General features: G+C 41.8%; 2 protein-coding genes across 2 annotated transcripts in view; one reads left to right on the top strand and one right to left on the bottom strand.

Annotated features, from left to right (window-relative positions):
* Positions 1–561: 561 nt before the first annotated feature.
* On the bottom strand, positions 562–14,978 carry si:ch211-215k15.4. Its single transcript, XM_040117458.1, has 11 exons — positions 14,765–14,978; positions 12,517–12,811; positions 11,535–11,689; positions 10,205–10,484; positions 9,849–9,990; positions 6,014–6,149; positions 5,046–5,117; positions 3,946–4,231; positions 2,815–2,969; positions 2,391–2,670; positions 562–1,113 (listed from the first exon to the last, which is right to left on the bottom strand). The coding sequence occupies exons 1-11, from the start codon at positions 14,829–14,831 to the stop codon at positions 963–965; spliced, it is 2,019 nt and encodes a 672-aa protein (XP_039973392.1). The 5' UTR covers positions 14,832–14,978; the 3' UTR covers positions 562–962.
* A 3,018-nt stretch (positions 14,979–17,996) lies between these two features.
* Positions 17,997–22,732, top strand: part of smarcc1a (SWI/SNF related, matrix associated, actin dependent regulator of chromatin, subfamily c, member 1a) — a 30,467-nt gene continuing 25,731 nt past the window's right edge. Inside the window, exons 1-7 of the mRNA XM_040117322.1 lie at positions 17,997–18,253; positions 20,252–20,371; positions 20,569–20,654; positions 21,177–21,258; positions 21,718–21,810; positions 21,970–22,039; positions 22,351–22,420. Coding sequence (XP_039973256.1) covers positions 18,068–18,253; positions 20,252–20,371; positions 20,569–20,654; positions 21,177–21,258; positions 21,718–21,810; positions 21,970–22,039; positions 22,351–22,420 — 707 coding nt within the window. The 5' untranslated portion in view covers positions 17,997–18,067. The remainder of the gene's footprint in view (positions 18,254–20,251; positions 20,372–20,568; positions 20,655–21,176; positions 21,259–21,717; positions 21,811–21,969; positions 22,040–22,350; positions 22,421–22,732) is intronic.

Raw genomic sequence — 22,732 nt, forward strand, 5'->3', positions numbered from 1 at the left:
CAGTAGAGAAACTTGTGCTAGTGGGCGGCAGAGAGAGAACCCACAGGCTGCTTCAAGTGAATCTAGGCTACTTTCATAAAATCCGCAGAGACGGAGGCTGTTTGAGTTTTTAATCACGTAGATAGATACATAAACTATTTGCTGCCACCGCCTATAGATCACGTGTACATGTGCACCTTTGAGGACTTGTAAGGATCTGTTTTTAATGGGCTTTATTAAAACATTAGCTAGCCAACAGTTGAACCTTTTCACAGTTTCAGACGAGAGGAAATCCCCCTGGAGGTGAATAAAATGAATTACAGCTGAAACGATCACTCGATCAGCAGAAAAATAATCTGCAACTGTTTCGATAATCAGTTCTTCTCGGGTCCCAGCTCTTCAAATGGCAGGATTCGCTGCTTATCTCTGTCATGCAGAACACTAAACCAAATGCTTTGAGGTTTGGGAGTTTTGGTCAGACAAAAGAAGACATCGCAAGACGTCACCTTGGACCCCGCAAAGTTGCAATTGGAAATCTTCTTTTACTGTCGGAGGGAAAAAAAAAATTACAAGGAAAACATGGCTGTTTAAAGGATTTTAATTGTATTTCAGCATTGATGACTTACACGGTACCAGACATATTGTAGAGAGGCTGAAGCCACGGTTACACCCAGATGTCACAAACCAGAATTTCTCAATATTTGACTTGAGTCAACTGTGGGCAGAGACATGTGCTGTGTCCTAAAATGCTCCTTATCCTCTACTATATTTACCGTTTCAAAATTTTATAACATTTAAAAATCCTGCAATGCCGTCGCTTTCATACCAGGCGATGATGATAGAGTTCGTGAGGAAGTGATTTCAGACACAAAGTTTGCCACTTGTTGCTTTACACGTTTTTATTTATTTATTTTTAATCCTTTTCTGACACTATTGAAGCTTAAGCTGTGATTCGGAGTCAAGCGTTTTGAACTTCTTCAGACCTAATCCAGCCTAGAGCCGTACACCTCCACCTCGCAGAGACTCAAGAACTCCTCCCTGTCGGGGATGACTACGTTAACGAAGCGGCCGTCCATCCCTTTACACTGGAATTCAGCAACGGCACCCGCGGGGATGCTCGTGATCACAGCACACCTGCCGGAGGAGGCGGAAATCACATAGTTAGCAGAGGCCCGGTAAATAAATCAACAGTTTTCAATAAACAACAAAACAAATGCACTCGTGTTACTTTTCAACACAGCATATACTGAGAGTGAAATAAAGGTTTTATACGCCAAGTTTTTTAAGAGTCTTGGGTTTAGGTGCTCTAATAATAACGGTAATTATTAAATTTTGTATAGCACTTTTATTAACACAGTGTCAACAAAGGACATGAGCGACAGTAACTCAATTATTTTTCAAAAATCAAAAGCCAGGTAGTGAGATAAAATAATGATTAAAATAGTATAATATTGCCCAGGATATATAAAATAGTAAAAGTTGGTTTAGTTTGTAACTGTCAGTAACAAAAAACCACCGCTGTAGTGATGCAGATTGTGAAACGTGTTTCATCCCACAGCTTAGGTGCCGTGACAGCAATTGCACAGTCACGCTTGGTTACACACCTAGTCCGACCTACCTGTGAGTCGGGGCGTAGTGGGTCAGAGATGTAGCTTGGACCTGTTCATGCTTTGTAAGTGATTGATAATAATAATCGTGATACAAGATGTTTTGTATATGTTTTTCTCGAAAACCGGTAAAAGCAACGCCTACATATTTTCTCCTTGTGAAGGTGTGATGGCAATCCTACAGCCATGCCAGCGGCTCTTTGAGACTGCACCTAGGCACAGTGGTGCCTTGAGCTACATGCTAATGACAGCATGCTAACATGCTCACAATGCCAATGTTAAAATCCTGATGTTTAACCTCTAATGTTTACTATGTTAACCATATTAGTTTAGCATGTTGGCAAGTTAACACTTGCTAATTAGCATTAAACACAAAGCACAACTGAGGCTGACGGGAACGTCATCAGGATCACCAAAGCCATTACCATCCGCCGTTACGGGGACATTAATGTCTGAATCAAATTCCGTCGCAATCCATCCGAGCATTTCGGTAAAAAACGAAAAGTCAACCTCGCCCTCTAGCGCCTCACGGTGGCGCTAGCAGAAAAATCAGGGGCTCACCAAAGTCAGTAGGATTCTTCCTCTGAGGAACACGAATACCTGTACAAAATGTCATGGCAGCCTATGAAATAGTGGCAGAGATACTTCGGTCTGGACCAAAGTGTTGGACCGACCGTCCTCCGGCTTGGCTAAAAATATTGATAAGAGCGGCTGTAAGATGTGTGGTGCTGAAGTGCAGCACAGGTGCATCTGAAGATGCACATCAGGAAACGGGGGACTTTAAATTAACAGTCTGTAAACTACCTGGTATTGTTGTTGCCATTGTTTTCAAGAGAATCTCCAATGCGGATCTCGGCTCCGTTGAGCCGTTGCGGATCGGTATCTCGGTTGGTTATAACCACAGAGAACACTTTGTGGGTTTTGCCCAGGTCCAGTCGCCACCAGGGCTCGATGTTGTTAATTGTGTGGGTGCAAGAGCCCAGGCTCCAGTCGCTGGCACGATTCCCATCTATGGCGTTATACGCGATGCCATTAGAATACAGTGACGACTGTGAAGCTTTTCCTTGGAGTGCCAGGTTCTCTCCTGCAAGAAGAACATGATCGTAATAAGCAGATTTTTTTTTTCCTTACATTGCTCAATTTCATTTCTCCCAATGACTTATTGAGGATAAGATGAGAATGACTACGTACTGCTCTCACGTATTTATGTAAAGGCTCAATTTCTCACCAGTTGGGGCACGGTAGCCGTAGACCTCCACTTCGCAGAGTGTAAGGATCCTCTGGGAACCTGGCAGAACCAAGGTCACGTAACGCCCCTCCACAAAATCGGGGAACTCGACAGTGAACGATTTGCCTCTAGCAATTACAGAAATTGTGCCAACCCTAACAGGAAAAAGACAGAGAAAGAAAGAAACAGGCATCAGATTTTATACCTGCAGTCCTTAAGGGTTTAATGGTAACGTGGAAATTAAATTCACGGGCTTGTTGTGGCTGGTGATTGAAGGTTTGGTTCTAACTGAAAAGTCTCACTGAAAGTTGATTTCTCCTCACGTTTTGTGTCAGGAATCATGGACAATGATTATACTACAGCTGTTGCGCGTGGTTTTTCGGAAGAGGATAAAACCGTTTTTTGACCCGTTTGTCAAAAGCTTCAAGCCTCAGGGTCGGACAGTTCCCGTGGCAAAGGCTGACTGACTAAAAACCCCCCAAAAAATTGCTCAGGAGTCTGTGGTGTTATTCACTTGCTATGTCGAAATAAGGGCGATACGTTTAAAAAAAAAAAAAAAAAGATTCATCCTTTTGTCCTCCACATCCTCCATTCAGTACTTCTGCTTTTGACGGCCTTTAACGGTTAGCGCTTCCCAAAAGCTCCAGACCTCCGCTGGATAAATATCACCATAAATATCCCTTTAGTGGGTCCAGTTGCAGTGGTGCAAATGACCAGACTGTCAGAGCCCACAGCAACCAGTGGCTCTCCGCATTCCACGCGTTACCCTACAATTAGAACCAGGACGCAGGTTAACGTAGGGAAACCAGGGAGGACACGGGTGCGGCGGCTGCCGTCTTTACGGAAAGACGTAAAACTTTTAAATGTCGACGGATTGGATGAGTCAAAACAAACACTAGAATCTAAAGCATTTACAGATTTCTCAGCAAAAGAGAATTTGAATTTGACCTCTCCTGGTCCCACTGCACCCTCATCAAGATAAATAGACTTTCAACTCTTTCTATCCGACAAAACAGAGTTGAGGTGAAAATGAACAAAATTCTCAGGCAAACATCACAGAGTAAAAGGCCAAATGAAAGTGTTAAAAAGTGCCCAAATTGCTGGGTATTCTTATTTCTTGTGTTCACACACATTGGGTTTGCTAAACCATCGTCTTGTAGAGATTTTCCTATATGGATCTGCAGCCCGTTGATTCTGTGTTCACAGCAGTCCCCTCTGTTTGTGACGGTGACGGAGGTGACGATGTAGGACTCCAGCAGGTCCACCCTCCACCAGGGGTTGGTCTGTTCGTCGGTGTGGGTGCATGACCCGGCCGCGAATAAAGATTCGCGGTTCCCATCGATGGCGCTGTAGGCGGATCCAAACATGTGCTCGTAGCGGTCTGACTGGGTCGCTTTTCCGCGCAGGGCCACGTTTTCTACGGACGAGACAGTTGAGGTACACGTTAAAATATACAGTCGAAGATCGGGATTTGTCAAACCTTAGTCAGCGTCTAAACCAGTAAATCCACAGACAAAACACCGCTCGCTATACACTGGGCTGTTGGAAAGAAACTTAAATCCTCTGCTTCTTTCCATATTTGGTTGTGTTGTCTGCCGCACGTGTTGTTAAATTAAGGACGATTTTTTTTCTTTTCTCTTCGTTTGATTGTGTTTTGCCTCTTCGCGTGTGTTCTCGCAGGCTGCAGTGCGTCGAGCCGTCAGGTCCGCCGTGCAAGTCAACTTTTAACTCTGTGCGAAGGTCCTGCGGGAGGCTGTTGCAGACAGGTTTGCAGAAAAGAGGAAGTGGGTCTGTCAGTACAGTTTAACTGCGGTACTACACCAGCACACCTCTGCTGGCAAAAAAAAAAAAAAACCATGAGATTACAAAATCACATGCGTTTTTTTTTCTTTTTTTTTTGCTCAAGTCTTGAAGCCTCTGCTCCTCAACATTAGTTAACTTGCTGATGAACGTGTGTTTTGCTGTGGAAGAAAAATAACTTCCTTCCTTCCGCCACTACTAAAGCTAAAGGCCAGAGAGTCCAACTTAATTTACAAAGAGGCTATTTATTTTTCCTGATAACAGAGCAGACCTAACTTCCACCTCCTTCTATCTCTGAAATCTAGATTTTGCAGCGCAGTGTGTCTTTACGCGTAGCGATCAGATGACACGGCCGAAAGCTTTCTCGGAAAGTGAACTGCTGCATCTGGGGATGTTTTTACAATCGAACCATAACAGATACTCTCACTTACGGTAAGTGGAAGCCGAGCACGTCCCCAGGAGGAGCAGCAGGAGGAGGAAAACGTTGAGATGCACCATTATGGCTGAGAAAAAAAACTGCCATTAATAAACTTTTTTATTTTTTAAATAACACTCTTGATTGGTTATTACTGTTAGAAATATATTGTATTAGAACTGCGGGTGAGCGATTATAACTGTAGCTTTGACGATCAGGAATTGAAAAGGGTAAAAATGAACAGAAAATGAGACCATGTTGGAAAAAATCTCACTGCGCTTGCCAAGTCTGAAATTTCACGAGCACAGCTCTGTCTAGGTTATAGAGAAAAAATGTTTTCAGGGCATTTAAAGGTCAGAAATGAGATATGCAGTGTGTTAGGAACCTAAAAAAATATTGGAAATATGGAGAAAATGTCGCATGGACAGCACTTTGATTCCCTTTACAATTTGGAAGCAAAAAAAACAAAACAAAAAAAAAAAACAGAATAATTTGAATCTTACTTTGGACCATCTATGTGAATGTATGTGGTTTGAGTTCCCATCTTTGATATTATCAGTGGGTAATCTCATGTGGCTCACTTTCAGAGCTCACTAAAAACTGTATTCAAGTTGTTCAAACCGGAATAGTGAGATGCAGGCTGAAAATTGCGAACCCTAAAAATATCTAATTTGCATTCCTTGAAATGACCTAGTGGCAATTTCAAAAGGGTAGATAAAACCACAAAATAGAAGTTCAAAAAATTCAAATAATTCAATATTATAAATCCGTGTGCCATTTGGATTTCGACATTAAGCATTTAGATTAAAAATAATATAGCTGCTATTTGCTGCCTTATGCTGCAGAATCAGGCATCTACATGCTGTATAAAGTCTTTTCGTGAAGTAACATGCTCAGGCAGTGAAAAGTAGGTCCAGAGAGCAGGATGCACAGAAACGGATGCACTGAGATGATCTGCTGCAGCAAAGAAGGGAAATGTGTTACCTGGATCCCCGAACAGAGCGAGCACTTTTCCGCCTGGAGCCGGATGATTCGACGAAAAAGCTAAAAGGACTCCTGGAACCCCCCTAAAAACAAAGCCGTTTCTGGGGCCTTTATATGCATCTCTTTCCTCGCCTCTACGTCAGTTCAACCGTGTCCAACCGATTCTCGGGATTCACATCGTATCCATCTTCAACACTATCCAATCACGTACCATCGGTTTACTCCCACGCGCAAGTGTTGCACTTCCCTGCTCGTGGGTTACATGCCAGGGGTTATCCAAGAGCATGTCCAGACGTACGCCAGAGATTACACAATGAACACCAGTTTTTGATGAATAACAAGGGCGTACACTTTGCTCATCTTAATAAGAGCATAGTAATAAACCAATGTCACACTCGCTTACTGGTGTGACCGGGCAACCTCCGCGAACTCTTGATTAAAATGTACCATTACAGTGGGCCTGCTGGAATTCAAAGAGAGCGGAGATGATTGGTCGGGCACGGGCGAACAATTTTCACATCATAAACTGGTAAACTGAGTGTGAGAGTTACAGCCAACCGCCTCGGTGCCCGCAAGCACTGATATTTAATCTGGTTCTTTTGCAGCAGCCTCATCGAGATTACATCAGTCAGAGTGAAAAGGACAAGTGTATGATACATTGAAGAGGTTTGTGTGACTTGGTGGGGGGGTGGTCCTACTGCAGAGCCCCTTTACCATCGTGTGGGATGAGGGTCGCGGTAGACGGGCAGAGGTTGGTGCAGCAGCGCGGCCACCCTTGACGCCGAAACCTCAGTGCACCCCTGCGTCTCTGATTTTAGCCCACGGAAAGTGACCGAGTAGGTGCAGCAATAAAAACAGCTGTAACCATATGAGCTGAAAACGCTTAGTTGCAATTTTTTTACCTTGCACAATGGAACTTCTCTGTTAAATGCGTCACTCAATGTGTCTGTTTCAGCTGTCCATATGCTCCGCTACTTCTCTGTTTTGCTCCCTGGACACACACAGACATCCAGCTCACTCCAATTTCCACACATCTGTAACTCTGAAATCTCTTAGTCAAGTAGAAGTACCGCTGCAACAGTGTAGAAACACCCCGTTACAGATAAAAATCCTTCATTCAAAATTTTGCCAGAGTATAAGTACAAAATGTACCATACTGCACTCACTATGCAGTATGGCCGCTACATTTTTAACTCAGCTGTTAGCCAGTAGTAACTGTTGCTACGGATAGTTCAGCTGCTGGCCAGAACTATGTCTGAGGTGGCCGTTCCATGATTTTAACAGGCCGTATCTTCACAAGACAGGTTGTTGTTAGACAACCACGTAGAGTTTTAGCTGAACTGAGAGTTGGAACAATCGAACGCTTCTCGAAGAGATTCAAACATATTTCATGACAGAAATATTAGTAGCAGCAGAATTATCCTGGGAGATAATGCGTCACAAACTGTTCAATGTGGAACGGGAGGCTTTTTTTTTTTTTTAATTTATTTTTATTGTTTCAGTTCATTTCAGCAACGCTGACGTAATATTCGTCTGCGGGCAGTGACAGTACAAAGAAAAGTTCAGTTTTTAGCAATGGAAATCTTCAAGTCAGACAAGATAATACTCAGCAATGGCTCTACGAAAAAAAATATAATGCAAGCAAATACAAACAAATAAAGTATATACAAAATAGCATGTATACTGTATGCAGATTCACAACATTGTTGTCACCGGGTTAAATGAAATACATACTGTATATTTGTGGTCTATTCTATTGTTATCTTTTGTTACAGCGACAGGTGTTTTTTAATGTTTTGTCCAGCCCATTTATATGAGTGAGGCCGGGCTAAATAACGGAGACATCTCCCTGTACAATTGGGTACGCTCCTACAGCCCCGCAAGCTACATCCTCCGAAATGATCACACAGCTGAGGCGTCGTGACTGCCCACATCTAGCATGACCCCTATTTACAGTGCACCGAGTGAAAGGAGGAGGGCGTCGCTCACAGTGACGCACGCAGGGATAACCGCCAGCGGCAGAGACTTTCAGCCTCGTTTCTTCGCTGTTTTAGTTTTGAACAAATGCGTGGTTTTAGTCTCAAGCGCCGTAATCAACCCCGGCAGCAGCAAGTGGAGACAAAGTGACATTCCAGATGAACGTTAATGTTGCTCATTGTCGGCAGGAGGCGTAACCGGCGATTGTTTGCTGGCACGTTAGCAGCAACAGCCCTAAAAGGTGATGATAGGCTCAGTTTCTTTCATCTTGTCTCAGAGCTCTTCCGCCCCCCAGTGGTCAAAGATATATCAATGCAGCTTTAAGGTACTCTAAACCACTCTACTGCCGTCTCTCACTATGGTCACCCAGTAAGGGAGGCTTAAGCTATGGTAGCGACACGGGTCTGTACCCGGGCCAGATTAACGTCCTACGGGGGCCCTTAGGGCACAATTTTGCTGTTGGACCCCTACTGATCTCCACTGCACATGGCAGGTTCGTTCTTGCCCCGAACAACCCAGAAACCCAGCCGGTGCTCTATAACCGACACGATACGTTGATTAATCAATTGGTCAGCTGAAAGAAAATGAAATGGCAACCATTTAGAATAACTGAGTCCATGAGTCATATTTATTTAAGCAAAGAAATTTACTGGCACCAGCTTTACGGATATAAAAAAAACCTTCCTAACTCAGCACTGCGCTCCCAGAACGCAGGCTTACTTGTGACTTGTTCCAAAAGAAGAACGGGAGGCAGAGCCTTCAGCTATGAGGCTCTTCTACTGTGGAACCATCTCCCAGTTTGGGTCCGGGATGCAGACGCCCTCTCCACGTTTTAGAGCAGGCTTAAAACCTTCCTTTTTGATAAAGCAATACAGTCATGTCTGGTTCAGGCCTGTCTGGAACCACCCCCTAGTTATGCTGCTATAGGCCTCGACTGCCAGGGGACTTCCCATGATGCACCGAGCTCCTCTCTCCTCCTCTCCCTCTCCATCCGTACGCATTCATATCCCATCAATGCTCGTTTCTAACTTGACCTCCTCTCTCTCCCGTAGTTTTGTGCTTCCTCGTCTCTCTCCTCTCTCCTCTCCTGTCGCTTTCTGCAGGTGTCTCTTCCCCTGGTGCTGCAGAGTCTGGATCTGAGACTGCAAACCATCGACTGCCGCCATGATCCTGCTCAACACCCACTGCTTCAAATACTATGATTATCATTACTACGTATTATTTTTCACCCTATCATTATAATTATTAGTTTTTACTATCAGGCTCAATATTATTATACATCTTTATGTGGTACCTGTACTTTGTTATGTTCTCTTGCCTTGTTCTCTTAACCTCTGTTATGATTTGGTGCTATATAAACAAAATTGAATTGAAAAAATTGAATTCAAAAATTAGAATATTTGCTAGTTTTCCCAGTTTTCTACGATAGTAAATCCAACATCTCTGGGGGTTTTTGACTGTTCGTCAGACAAAAGCAGTTGAATGTAAACTTGGACTTCAGGGTATAATGATACACACTTTCCCCAGGTAGGTTGCGTGTTAATTACTTTACACACAGAAAAAATTATAAAACACAACTATAAAAGGAATTAAGTCATTATAAACAAACAATTAAGGTCTAAAAACTAGACAGGATCCCCCTTCAAGACAACAGGATCTGTCGTAATCGATATTCTGCTTCAGTGCTGCAAATTTCTGACAAATGCGAATTATCAAGTTATTTAGACCCAAATAATATGCAGTAAATCTGGCTTCTGGGGGCCCCTGGGCAGTTGCCCACTATGCCCGGTTGGTAATCCAGCCTTGGTCCGTACAAGCTAAACATTTGAATTTTTGAACCTCCTCAAACCTAATCTAGTCTGGAGCCATACACCTCCACCTCACACAGGGTCAGGTACTCTTCTCTTCCAGGAATGACGATGTTGATGTAGCGACCGTCCAGCCCGTTGCAATGGAAATTTTGGGAGAAACCTGCAGGGATTTGCTGGATAACGGCACACCTAGGAGAAGAAGAAATGATTTTGTTAACTCATTGAGTGATCACTTGAAAAAAATGGTTACGTTATATGAGTATAATACATACATAAGTATAATGCCAAACCGATATACTCTGATAACTTTTTCTTTTTTCTTTTTTTTTCACACAAGAAACCTTGTGCGAGAGAAACCCTATGACATTTATAATAGTATTTTAATGAACAGACTGTAGACTACCTGGGATTGTTGTTGCCATTGTTTTCAAGAGAATCTCCAATGCGGATCTCGGCACCGTTGAGTCGCTGCGGGACAGCATCTCTGTTGGTTATAACCACAGAGAAAACTTTGTGTGTTTTGCCCAGGTCCAGTCGCCACCAGGGCTGGAAGTTGTTGTTTGTGTGGGCGCAAGAGCCATGGCTCCAGTCGCTGGCACGATTCCCATCTATGGCGTTATACGCGATGCCATTAGAATACAGTGACGACTGTGAAGCTTTTCCTTGGAGTGCCAGGTTCTCTCCTGTACAAAGGAAGCAGTTGAAGACATTAGCACCAATGCCTAGCTCTCCCTGATGCAATCTCAATGTGCATATGTGACATTCCCAACTGTTTGCACAATGTTGCCCTTCCAGTTGGAAGAAGAAACCGCGGCAAAAGATGGAGAAGTTACGGAGAGTTGTGTGTTGTTTACTTGCATCAGCACTGCTAAACTTAAAGGATGCACCAGTAGCTACAAACAGTATAGCTGTGTTATATGTCAGTACCCACAGTATGTTAAACAAATTAGCAAATCTTTTTTTGGCTTTTCAGAAACTGTTTTGTCTGATGATTTACCAATTTTAATCGCCCCTGAATTATTACCTCCACCGAGGCGGTTACGTTTCCCCCTATGTCCGTCTGTTGGTTTGTTTGTTTGTTTGTTTGTCAGCAGCCTTACACAATAACTTCTGAACCGTTTCGTACCGAACTTGGCGGAGGGACGGGGCACGGGCCGGGGGAGAACCCGTTCAATTTTGACACGGATCCAGATCATTTACCACTATTTACATTTTTCTTCCCTCTGGAGTCTGGTGTATGTTGCTCGACATTGGCGCGGGCAGAGGTATGCGCTCTCCTGAGTGCAACTCTAGTTGGTTTGTTTGTCGGTTTGTTTGTCAGCAGGATTACACAAAAACTTCTGAACCGATTGGCACCGAACTTGTTGGAGGGAGAAGTTTTGGCAGGGATCCGGTTAAAGGGGCAGAACCAAGAATTTCTTGATCACTCTCCTTAACATTATGAGTTAGGGCATTTTTCATCTCGGTGGAGGTACATGCTCTACTGAGTGTCAGTCTAGTCTTTAATATGTTCAATCATTTTCGAAATTGATCAGCATTTAAGTCAAACAGATGCCACTTTGCAAAGGGGAGATCTATTAGTAACGGGAAGTGCATGAATTTTGGCTTGTTCTTTTCTTTCAAACGAATGTTGTTCAAGTTTTGGTGTGACCGTGGCTGTATAGAAGATGAGGTGGCGGCATCATGGAGCAGATCACGTCTTGTGTGGCGTCAGCCCCATGTTCAGTTCTCACCAGTCGGGGCTCGGTAACCGTAGACCTCCACTTCGCAGAGTGTAAGGGACCTTCCTAAACCAGGTAGAACCACAGTCACATAACGTCCCTCCACACGTCTTGTAAAGGTCATCGTTAAAGACCTGCCCGCTGGGATCTGAGGAATTACACCAGCCCTAACAGAGAGAAAGGGGAAGCGGGGCATGAATTTGTTTTATAAAGGTATACAGCAATATAAAGAAATGACAGCTAACACTTGGCCATTCTGCCAATAAACTAACGTATATCATCTAATTTAAAACTTCATTCATTCATTTAATTATAAGCGAAATTTCATCTCACTTTTTTGTCATGAATTAAACGTAGTCGCAGTGTCTTAGTATTCCTGCGTTAGCTTCTGTTAGAAAAGCAACATGTTGTCTAAATAGACAACAAACAGTTGATGGCAGGAAACGGTTTCACTGCTCCAGTGGGAGTTTTGTAATTATGAATATAGTCCATCTGCATCTGAGGCACGCAGTTTGCACTGTATGTTCCAGAATATTCATGGACAGTTCAGTCAGAACTGATCATTCTCAGTGGCCATGGTATAAACTCAAGATAAACAGGTTGGATTCTTTTGATTCTTCAAACCGTGAAACCAAGGGGGGGAATGTAACTAAGTAACAACCCCTCCTCCCCGACACCTTTCAGTTGTCCTTTTTTAAATGAGCACAATGCACCGTCCAAGCCACCAAGAAAAGCCCTCAAATGCTGGGTATCTGATGGTTCCCTGGAGGTGAACCACATCCCACGTAATAAGGGCCACTTCCGCTGACATAATGAAAACGTTAACTTTCAGGAGGAAAGAGCAGTGGCATCAGCATGGCTACTGTTTAGTCTATTATCTACTAACTAATAGATCATATGACGAGACGTGTCAGGATCCAGGTGGCCTACAACTTCTGCTAAACAATTTCCCGGTGGAAAAAGTAGTTTTTAGTAAGTCAATAGGTTCACCTACACTGGGTTTATGGCACCATTGCTTTGCAAAGAGTTGCCGACGTGAATCTCGGCTCCGTTGATCCTTTCCGGGCAGCAGTCTCCTCTGTTTGTGACGGTGATGGAGGTGACGATGTAGGGCTCCAGCAGGTCCACTCTCCACCAGGGGTTGGTCTGTGATATAGTGTGGGAGCACGAACCAGCCGCGAAATTGGATTCACGGTTTCCGTCGATGGCATTGTAGGCCGCCCCAAAAGCATCCCACGATCCCTCGTAGCGGAATGATTGGGTTGCTTTGCCACGCAAAGCCACATTTTCTGTAAGAAACACACATAGTCTTCTGTCATTGAATAGTCCCGTGGAGGAATTTATATCACACCCGAGCTCCTGTCCCTGTCTCCTTTGCTTGATTTGTGTTTTTTAGTGCATTGCGGGAAGATCCGAACGGAGCATCTATCCAGTCTGACCGGTCGCTTTTCAATGCAAAGCCCCCAAGTCTTCTATGAATGCGAAGGTTGAAATACACATTAAAATATATACTGAACATTTTTTGCAATCTATCAAACCTGCACTAACTGATTTTTTGGGGGCCGCTGGGGGGCAGCAGAAACAAATTGTGAACACAACACTGACATGTTATCACCCTTCTAAGTTGATATACAAACAAGCAAGCACTTGTTGGTTGATTATTTACACATACAGCAATTACAGAGTAATATTACCATTTATTTGGAGTCATGTTTTGACCACCTGTCAAACTTAAGTCCAATATTCACTCTCTTTTAGTCGTGTTTTGTTTGGTTTCCAACAAGGTAAATATCTGGCTCTTTAGCTGCTAAACGCTCCACCAAGTTCTCCAGCCGGTCTCTGAGTGTGTTTGTCTTCTGTTTTCGTCTCGAGCAGGTGGTGCACAGTGGGCTTTTTGGAGCTTTCTGTCGCTGAAAAAAAAAGACTGCCTGCTGCGGACAAAAAATAAAAACACTCTGAGAGCAGTGAGAGTGAATCAGAGCAGCACATTCCCAAACCTGGCAGCTAAGCAATGAGCCGAAACTCATCGTGAAGCTCTGTAAAGCCGAGGGGAGCCGCAGATCCAGATGATAAATCTCGGTTCATCACTACCTGCCACGCCTTTTACACTGTCACCTGTTTTCACATTGTAATTTGATACATTGCGTGTTATGAAAAAACATTGATTCTAACTGAATTACGCTTAAGTAGATGTCTCAGCTACTAAGATGGCTAATAGTCACTCACTTTCCATAGCATAGTCGATTGAAGGTTTTCACTCAATTCATAAAAACCCTGCCGAACATTTTTTTGTAGACAACTGTGCAGACTGCGTAACAGTGAGATTGAGTTTCTTTACCGGCCACATTTTCTGTGAATGTGACTCTTTCAATGCATAAAAAAAAATGTACTAGGGACTACCAATGGTTTAATGTAACTAAGCACATTTACTCTACTGTTGTACTTAAACACAACTTTGAGATACTTATACTTTACCTGAATATGTCAATTTTATACACATTTTACACTCCATTTATCTGACAGCTGTAGTTGGGGCTTATTTAGCTGAAAGTGTATAAAAATGAGTAAAAGTAGCTCTACTTCACTCGGCTAAAATATTAAAATGGTGCTTACATGTTACAGCATCACTAATAATACCTCAGTATAATAACAAATAAAAATGTAACTGACAGAGCCCATTTTGGCTGTATAGTGAGTTATTTTACTTATATACTGATGTAGTTTTCTTATATAGAACACACTTAGTTACAGTATGCTGAAAATACTTACATACTTTTACCAAAGTATGGTTTTGAACGCAAGACCTTTATTTGTAACTCAGCATTTTTAAATTGTGGCATTTCTTTCACTTAGGTAAAAGATCCGAATGCCTCTTCCATCGCCGGAGACCGCTGCACGATGAGATTCACACGACCAGCAAAGGTCTGTCACCCTGACTGCACAACTGAAAAAGAACTGAACATAACATATTCTGTTCGGTGGGTGTTACACTCCAGCTTCACCATCTCTAAGTGACTACATAGACCTGTGGTGACCCTACATCACCAGGACTCAAAATTGAGTTTTCGAGTTTGGAGTTGACGCTGAAGACCAGGGCACGCTGCTCTTAACAAAATTTGGAAACACATCCAAGCCAAATTAATCTTTGCTATCGCTGCACCGTATCATGACTAATTTGCTATTAAACAGCACCGTAGTGTCTTGTCGGAAATACGTCGAGGATACAGCCGGATCACACTTACGATAGGTGTAAGCCGAGCACGACCCCAGGAGAAGCAGCAGCAGCAGCAGGGTTGGACTGTGTTTCATTGTTCTGGTCGGGACAGACTAGGAGTCAGCTCCAGAAGTTCGATACCGAAAGTTTATTAAAATGAAATGAAAAATGAAATAACCTAAGCGCACAAAAATGAAATTACCCTCCAATTAAAACCTTATACCTTGACTCGCAAAATACGTTCAGAGGAAGACAAGGAGTCGCTTTTTATGCTGTGTTGATGAATATGACGGGGTTATTTATGTGCAGAACTTATCACGGCACGTGCTTGATGATATGCCAGAGATGACTTTGTCTTCGTCTTAGTATTTAGATAAGGCTCATTTCCACAATCACGCAGATTACAACCGTGGTTGATGCTGTAAAAAAATAGTTTCCTTGATTTTGTCTGGCCGTGGCTTTGTAATTTTAGAGTCCAGATCCAATACTTTATTGCCCCATAGGCCATAACTTTTTTTTCTAGGAATTTGTCTCAGTGTTCTCATTAAAACATAAACATACAGCCACAAAAGCAGGGCACTGCTGGGAACAAAAATAAAATAAAATAACACAATATAGCAGCTCATCAAAAGATGCTAAGATGCGTAGCTAAAGCCCTCAGCTGATGTTCCCATATTGTTCTAAGAAATAGTTTCTCCCCTTAGTTAACACTACAACCACCCTGAGCCAGTGGCAGCAGCTGGTTTTTAAGGGTCAAACTCAGCAGTGGTCTAACTCAAGTTTACTAAAGCAACCGGAGTTTGCCACATCACTGCACTGAAGAACCAAGCTGTTGTGGAGCTAGCCGAACCAACGGACAGCTAGCTAACGTTAGCTTGCTTACACATGTAGCAACATATCTGACCTGAAACTTGATAAATGCTTTTTAATAGCGATGTAAATCTTAAAAAAATGTCATTATATTTCACAAAAAAAAACCATAACATACCTTAAATGACAAAATATTATGCCAATAACATTTGACTTACATTAAATGAATATAAAATGTGGGTTAAGTTACTATATCACATGTATCCTCTGTTAACTCTTTTTAAACTGAATGGATACCACTCACTCTGGGGGGGTTGCGTGGTATTAGACTGGTGCAGTAAAGGTAAGTGTGGATTCGATTACAGCCTGATGGAACTGAAACACCCCCCCTCTCAATAACCCAAACTTCTAGGTTTGTCTAATGAAGAAAGGACTCTGGTGATCGTTCTTTGACGAAGATAAAGGTGGTGCTGTCGACCTCAGAATAGAGGAGGCGGTGCAAACCTGCTCCACCTCATGGCCTTGGATGGACAGAGGCGCAGACTCTCTCCTGCCAGGAAGAGTCTGGTATGAGCTCTATCAATCTCTCAAATGAGCAAGCGTTCAATCCGTTCACAGCTGGACGGGCCTCGAAAAGGCAAACCTCACCAACGAACAAAGCTGCACAGTGTCACCACAGGATGGCGCCATCTTGACCCTCACAGGCAGACAGTGCTGCTGTAACATGTGTAAACTAAAGGAATATGGTGGTCTGTTAAGGTTACACTATATTATTGTTAAATGTACATTTCAATTTTGTAAACATGCACTTTTATGTTGTGTTTTCCTTTTATAGGCTACTGTCACATGTACTTCCTGCTTACAGTCTATTCCCAAATAAATATGAATGTACTTCCTGGTCAGATTTCCAAATAAACACAGAGATAAAGCAGTAAAAATTCGAGCATAGTAATATTGATTACACTTTAAAAAGTGGCTAATAAAAGGCGCAATTTCCCGGTTCGATTAGATAATGTGTGTATTTAGATGATGCCAGTTGCAGAGTTCAAGGTTAACAAGGTTCCCGTAAAGGCATTTTCAGGAAACTGACATTCATGTTTAAAAGGTAAACAAACGATAGAGTGGGACACCATGTGAAGACAAAGGAGGACTGAATAGGGCCATGATAAAAAATGAAAACAAAACTACAGAGGCAATGAAAATGTGTTTGATTGCTGTACACGTTGATGCTGAATGGAATGAGTTTTGACTGACCTTAAAATACTGGCTGAATTAAAAACACAGCTGGACTTGAACGGTCCTCCATAGACTTTATTGTATTAGATACGTAACTCATAATAACTCACAAACTGTGCATGTCATCATAGTGGAATATTAATAACTGATAACAAGCAGACAGAAAGGTTAAATAGTAACCAGCAACAATGGCTAATAATGAGCGGACAAAGGACAGAGACAGATGAGAACAAAATGATAAATGATAATACAAATAACTTAAGTAAACAAGCTACAAAACACCAGCCTGTAAAAACAGTTAGAGAAATGACTTAAGACTACAAAAAATACATTTAAAAAAATAGTAAAAGAGAAGATGTCAACAAATATTTTCAGGTCTTCATACGCCATAAGGAGCGACTTTACATGTTTTCTTGAAAAGGACAAGAACATGTATGTAAAAGTACATTTACTCAATTACTGTACTTAAGTGCAGGTTTGAGGTACTTGTACTTTACTTGAGTATTTCCATTTCATGCCACTTTATACTTCTACTCTAGTACATTTCGGAGGGAATTTTTAAATTTCCTTTTACTCCGCCGTATTTATTTGACAGCTGTAGATACTAGTTACTTTACAGAATAAGATTTTACAAACAAAACATACTGTACCTTCGACCAGACAATATGTAAATCAGAATTTTCGTATAATTCGATGACAGCGAGGATTAAATTGTAATGATAATGGTTGATGTAATTATTATATTTATCACGTTCTTGTGGTTGTTAAATTACCTTTTTTATTTCTTTTTTTTTTGGGGGGGGGGGCTCTTTTCTTATTTCTTGTGACTTGGTAAGGAGTTCTTTTTTGTTTGTTTATTTTGCTTTTGTAGAAGAATAATATGGCAAAAATAAACATAAAAACAGGTCATTTAGCGAACTCTTAAACAATGAATCTTACGTTAATGTGTGAGTAATAGTCATGTAATGATAATGTAAATAATGTTTCTGCAGAACGAATGCTTTCACATTGCTACTTAAAGTACATACATTTGTCGATACTTTTGTACATTTGCTTGAGTAAGATTTTACATGAAGGACTGTAACTCGTGTTTTTTAAAAACAGTTCCGTTTCCATTTGAAATTTCCAGTTACGACAGCCTACATTTCCCATTATCCCTTTAACATCGCGACTCGCGAGACTTGAAAAGTTCCGACACGTTTGCGGCTGCGCAAAATCATTCGAAAACTTGCATGGTGAGCGACGCCGCGGAGGAGAAAGACAACGCAGCGAACAAAAACACACAATGGCGACGGCGGCGACAACTGCAGGGGGAACGGGCTCAGGCGGACCGGCCACCGGCCTGGTGGGCGGCGGAACCGCAGTGGGACGGAAAAAGGACGGCGGCCCATCCACGAAATTCTGGGAAAGTTCAGAGACGATATCCCAGCTAGAGACGGTGCGGCTGTGGATCGGAAAGCACTACAAGAAGGTGAGCTAGCTGCTCCGGTCCTCCATTGATTGCTAAGAAGGGCCCGCGTCCCGCTGGCACAATGGAGCGCTGATATCCTCGCTAGCTGTAGCCAAACGAACCTAACTGTAGCGAAGGCTTTTGTTTGTTTGTACAAACGTTTACCTCTATTTTCGAGTAACAGCTCATACGCGATTAGTATAAACGTGCGAAACAAACCACAAAGTAGACAGGCGCTAATTTTACTTGAGCCAAGCTGTGTATCGCTTAGCTAGCTCGCTGTTAGCTAGCTAACCGTCCATTCAGTAAGCCTTATCGATAACACAGTCAGAGGAGACGACCTGCAAATGGACGTTTCGGCTACAGTAGCTATTCAACTCGCAGTTGATGTGTTGCTCAGTTCAAATTTCGGTTATACTCCCTTATTGACACTGCAGAAGGCCCGAGAAGCTAACCAGGTGTTAGTCACGGGACACCATGTTTTCAAACATCTTACAATTATAGCTAAATAAGTTCTAGCCGGCCTTTTATTCCCGCTCCAAATGACATTCTAGTCAGAAGATACTCATCAGATAACTGTGCGCATTTTGCATTTGCGCGGACTTATATTGTGCTAAAGAGTAAGCGGTGTTGAGTTTTGTCAACACAGCAGCATACCAGACTGTGTGCAGGCTGTACTCGCCCACTTAGTTAGCCAAACAAAGAGTGGTCCTCCTGTCTCCTCATGCTTTCTCTCAAGCCCACTGACACGCATGAGTGGGTTAAATTGCAGACAGCAGACAAAAAACGAATTAAATAAACCCAGATGAGGGATTGTGGATGCAGTTATAGAGACGACGCTACGTGTAAAACACAGAAGCATACCTGGAAGGGAAAAAAAATAAAGTCAGCTTGGCTGCCTCAGATGCTTGGCTTGAGTTTGTTGATATCCAAACACCAAGTTGGATGTGTTATAAGACGAGGAGTGGGTATCCTTGACATCGTCTTTGTTATAAATAAACTAACTCCTATGTTGTGTCTCTCACATTATCGCTCTGTGCCACAGCAGGAGTGAGCATTTGAGGCCAGGAAAAAATGTTCATGTGTGCATGAAATTTGGCAAATGGAAGGACCCGCGGCAGCAGGAATCCACCATGCTGTAGTTTCTTTTAGCAGCACCCAGAATCCCTTCCAACTCCTGGTGTACTTTAGTGTTGTTGAACCCCGACCTAGCATCTCTCCATGGATGCAAATGAAAACGCTCTCTAGTGACCACTTCAAATTAAATGCACCTTTTACTGGCAATAATGGCAACATTACATAATTACTATCCACCCTCAAACAATCCGGGAAAGTTATTTCTTTTGGAGTAAATTTCCCGTTTTATGGCATCGCTATGGGATTTTTTGTTTCTTGTTAATGGCATTTACAAGTGGTTGAAAAGGTGGTTAATAGATTAATTTAAAAAAGCAACTGAAATATTATTTGAAATTGAGAATAATTGTTATTTGCAGTTAAAGCTGCAACGATTAGCTGATTAATCAATTAGCTGATCAACAGAAAATTAATGAGCAACAATTTTGAAAATCGAAGTTCCTTTTTAAGCAAATATTTTCAAATATTTTCTTTTTCTAGTGAATCCAATGTGAGGATTTGGTGCTTTGTCAAACATGATAGTAAAATATATATCTTTGTTGTTGTTTTTTTATTTTTTTATTTTGGACTGTCACTCGAACAAAACAAGATATTTGAAGATGTCACCTTGATCTTTTACAAAGTCCAACAGTCATTTTTACTATTTTTGCGCATTTTATAGAGAAAATGATAGATCGGGTAATCAAAAAAATAATCAGCAGATTAATCGATTCTGAAAACAATTTAGTTGCAGCCCTATTTGCTGTCCTTCTCAAAGGTGGGTTTTCCTTCCTTAATTGTTGAATTGGGATGCTGTCTTGTTTGTGGCGTGTTGTGCAGCTCCAGATGTATGTGTTTTTTCATTTGTGTGAGTTAATGAATGCTTTTATCTCTGTCTGGTCCCAGTATGTCCAGAATGACTCCCCCTCCTGTAAATCCTTGGCGGGCCTGGTTGTCCAGCTGCTGCAGTTCCAGGAGGATGCATTTGGACGCCGGGTCAACAATCCTGCTCTTACCAAGCTACCTGTAGGCACAACGCACTCACTCTCGCGCACGCACACTTACGCACACACACACACACATCATAGTTCCAATAAAACCACATAAATTATGTGGTGTCTGTGCTCAGTGGCATTTACAGTTGTGATTATCAGTAAAACCAATAGCTAGTATACCCTAAATGCAGAAATGTAAAATCCTCTTTCTTCGTCTTCTTTTTCCAGGCCAAGTGTTTCATGGATTTCAAGGCAGGAGGTGCTCTCTGTCACATCTTGGGGTCGGTCTACAAGTTTAAGAGCGAGCAGGGCTGGTGAGTTGACTTGTGGTTAACCTCCACAGATACAACTGCTTTTGAGCCTAACTTAAAACCTCAAGTAGTCATTACTTGTAATCCAGGTTGCTCACTCTCTTGCTGCACAGTTTTCACTCTTACAAATCTTGCGCAGATATTTGTTTCCTTGGAAGTCATTAAATTATGCATATCCTTCTGAATTAAAATAATAATAATAATGGCTTTATATTTTTGGATGCTGATTGGTGGGGATAAAAAAATTAAACTTTTAAAATTCCTATTTGGATCAGTCCTTAGTGATTACTGTTATAAGGCAAAACAGGATTTTGTACCTTAAATTCCATTTTTTTTTTTACCCTGAATTGACCATTGGAACAGCTTTTGGCAGGTACTGATTATAGAAGTAAGAGTGAAAGTCACTCAGTAATTACAGAAATGTAATTATATTTGCTCTAGTACTGTGCTGGAATGATGCGACATCATCACATTTTTTTATTTTTATTTATTCATTTATTTCTGTTTTCTGCCCACCATTGCCAGGCGTCGATTTGACCTGCAGAATCCTTCCCGTATGGACAGGAATGTGGAAATGTTTTTAAATGTTGAGAAGAACTTGGTCCAGGTATGACCCATAATCTCCACGCATAAACTTTGTGTGTTATCGAGTTTGCTGATAAACAGTGCAGAATCCCCAGTTAAGATGTCTGCTGCAGTATCTAGAAGTTCTTCTTGTATTTATCTGAATAAATTTGATTGCTCTGATTTGTAATGCTTCTGCACTTGGAGCAAGAAGTAAAATGTTCAAAACTAGCTGTATCCTTTCTGCTAGGCTTCATTTTATACTGTTATTAAAGCCAGGAACTTACTCATTTAGATAACTGACATTAATCTGTCGTTTTGGAGTCTTTTTGATCTGACCATCATAATTTAGTAATGGTGTTGATGTTTTTTTGCAACTTCTAAGCAGTTTTAACCAAACCAAACTACATGGATACACAGATGAGCAGTGACTGCCTTTTACATTAATTTTGGAGATAAAAATTTTGTTTCTGATTCTAGCTTAATGTTTCTGTACTTCTAGAATAACTGCTTGACTCGACCCACTGTCTTCTTGTCACCGGACATCGAGCAGAAACCGGCCAGTAAGCTCAAAGACATCATCAAAAGGCACCAGGTGAGCTCCAACTTAATACAAACAAAAAATGCCAATGAAAAGAATTCTCAGTCAAGTAGAGTTTTGTATTTTTTTTTCTTCTCCCTTTTAATGGAAAACTCTGTTGTATTGTTCTCTTTAGTTGTACATTATTTTTTTTTTCCCCCTCTGCCCCACCAGGGCTCCATTACTGATGATAAGTCGAAGGCCACCCACCACATCTACCCCTCCCCGTCCCAACAAGAAGAAGGTAGGTTTGAAATTGTCTGTAACTTACACATTAAGTCTCTTCCTAATCACATAATATTTAGGGATAAGTTCCTTTCCTTATTTTCTTCAGTATCGTTTTCACAAAGTGTAAAATCTAGAACCAGTGTTTTATTCATTGTAGCAATGAAAAAAAGTCTAATTTTTATTTATAATACTCAGTATTTCCCAAAGCTCAGTCAAAGGTCGGTATGTATGTACGTACAACATTAAAACTGGGAACTGGTTTTAATGTTGTGGCTGATCGGTGTATATGTCAGCATTGATTTGTGTGTGTGTGTGTGTGTGTTGCAGATGAGTGGCTCCGTCCTGTCATAAGGAAAGAGAAGCAGGTGCTGGTGCACTGGGGTCTCTACCCAGACAGGTGAGCAGCGAGGAGGATAGAGGGGCTCACAAACATGGCCTGTTAACACTCATAGCTTTCTGTTCATACCACATGATTTTTGATGAAACGGCATTCAACATCTTTTTAGTTCCTTTCCTTTTGCTGTCTTTACGTCATGAAAAGTATGCACAGTTGCCTCTAAAAAAGTTGAATTTGGATTTTAAGGTAGATGGAAGGCAGTCTTTGAAAGGGACTCTGCAAAATCCTACATTGTATCCTCTTCTTAAAACTCAGTTTAAAACAACTCAACTCAAGTTTTGATCTTTTTTTTTTTAATAATTTAAAACAGTC

Source organism: Xiphias gladius, chromosome 22 (genome assembly GCF_016859285.1).
Source record: "Xiphias gladius isolate SHS-SW01 ecotype Sanya breed wild chromosome 22, ASM1685928v1, whole genome shotgun sequence".
Lineage (NCBI taxonomy): Eukaryota > Metazoa > Chordata > Actinopteri > Istiophoriformes > Xiphiidae > Xiphias > Xiphias gladius.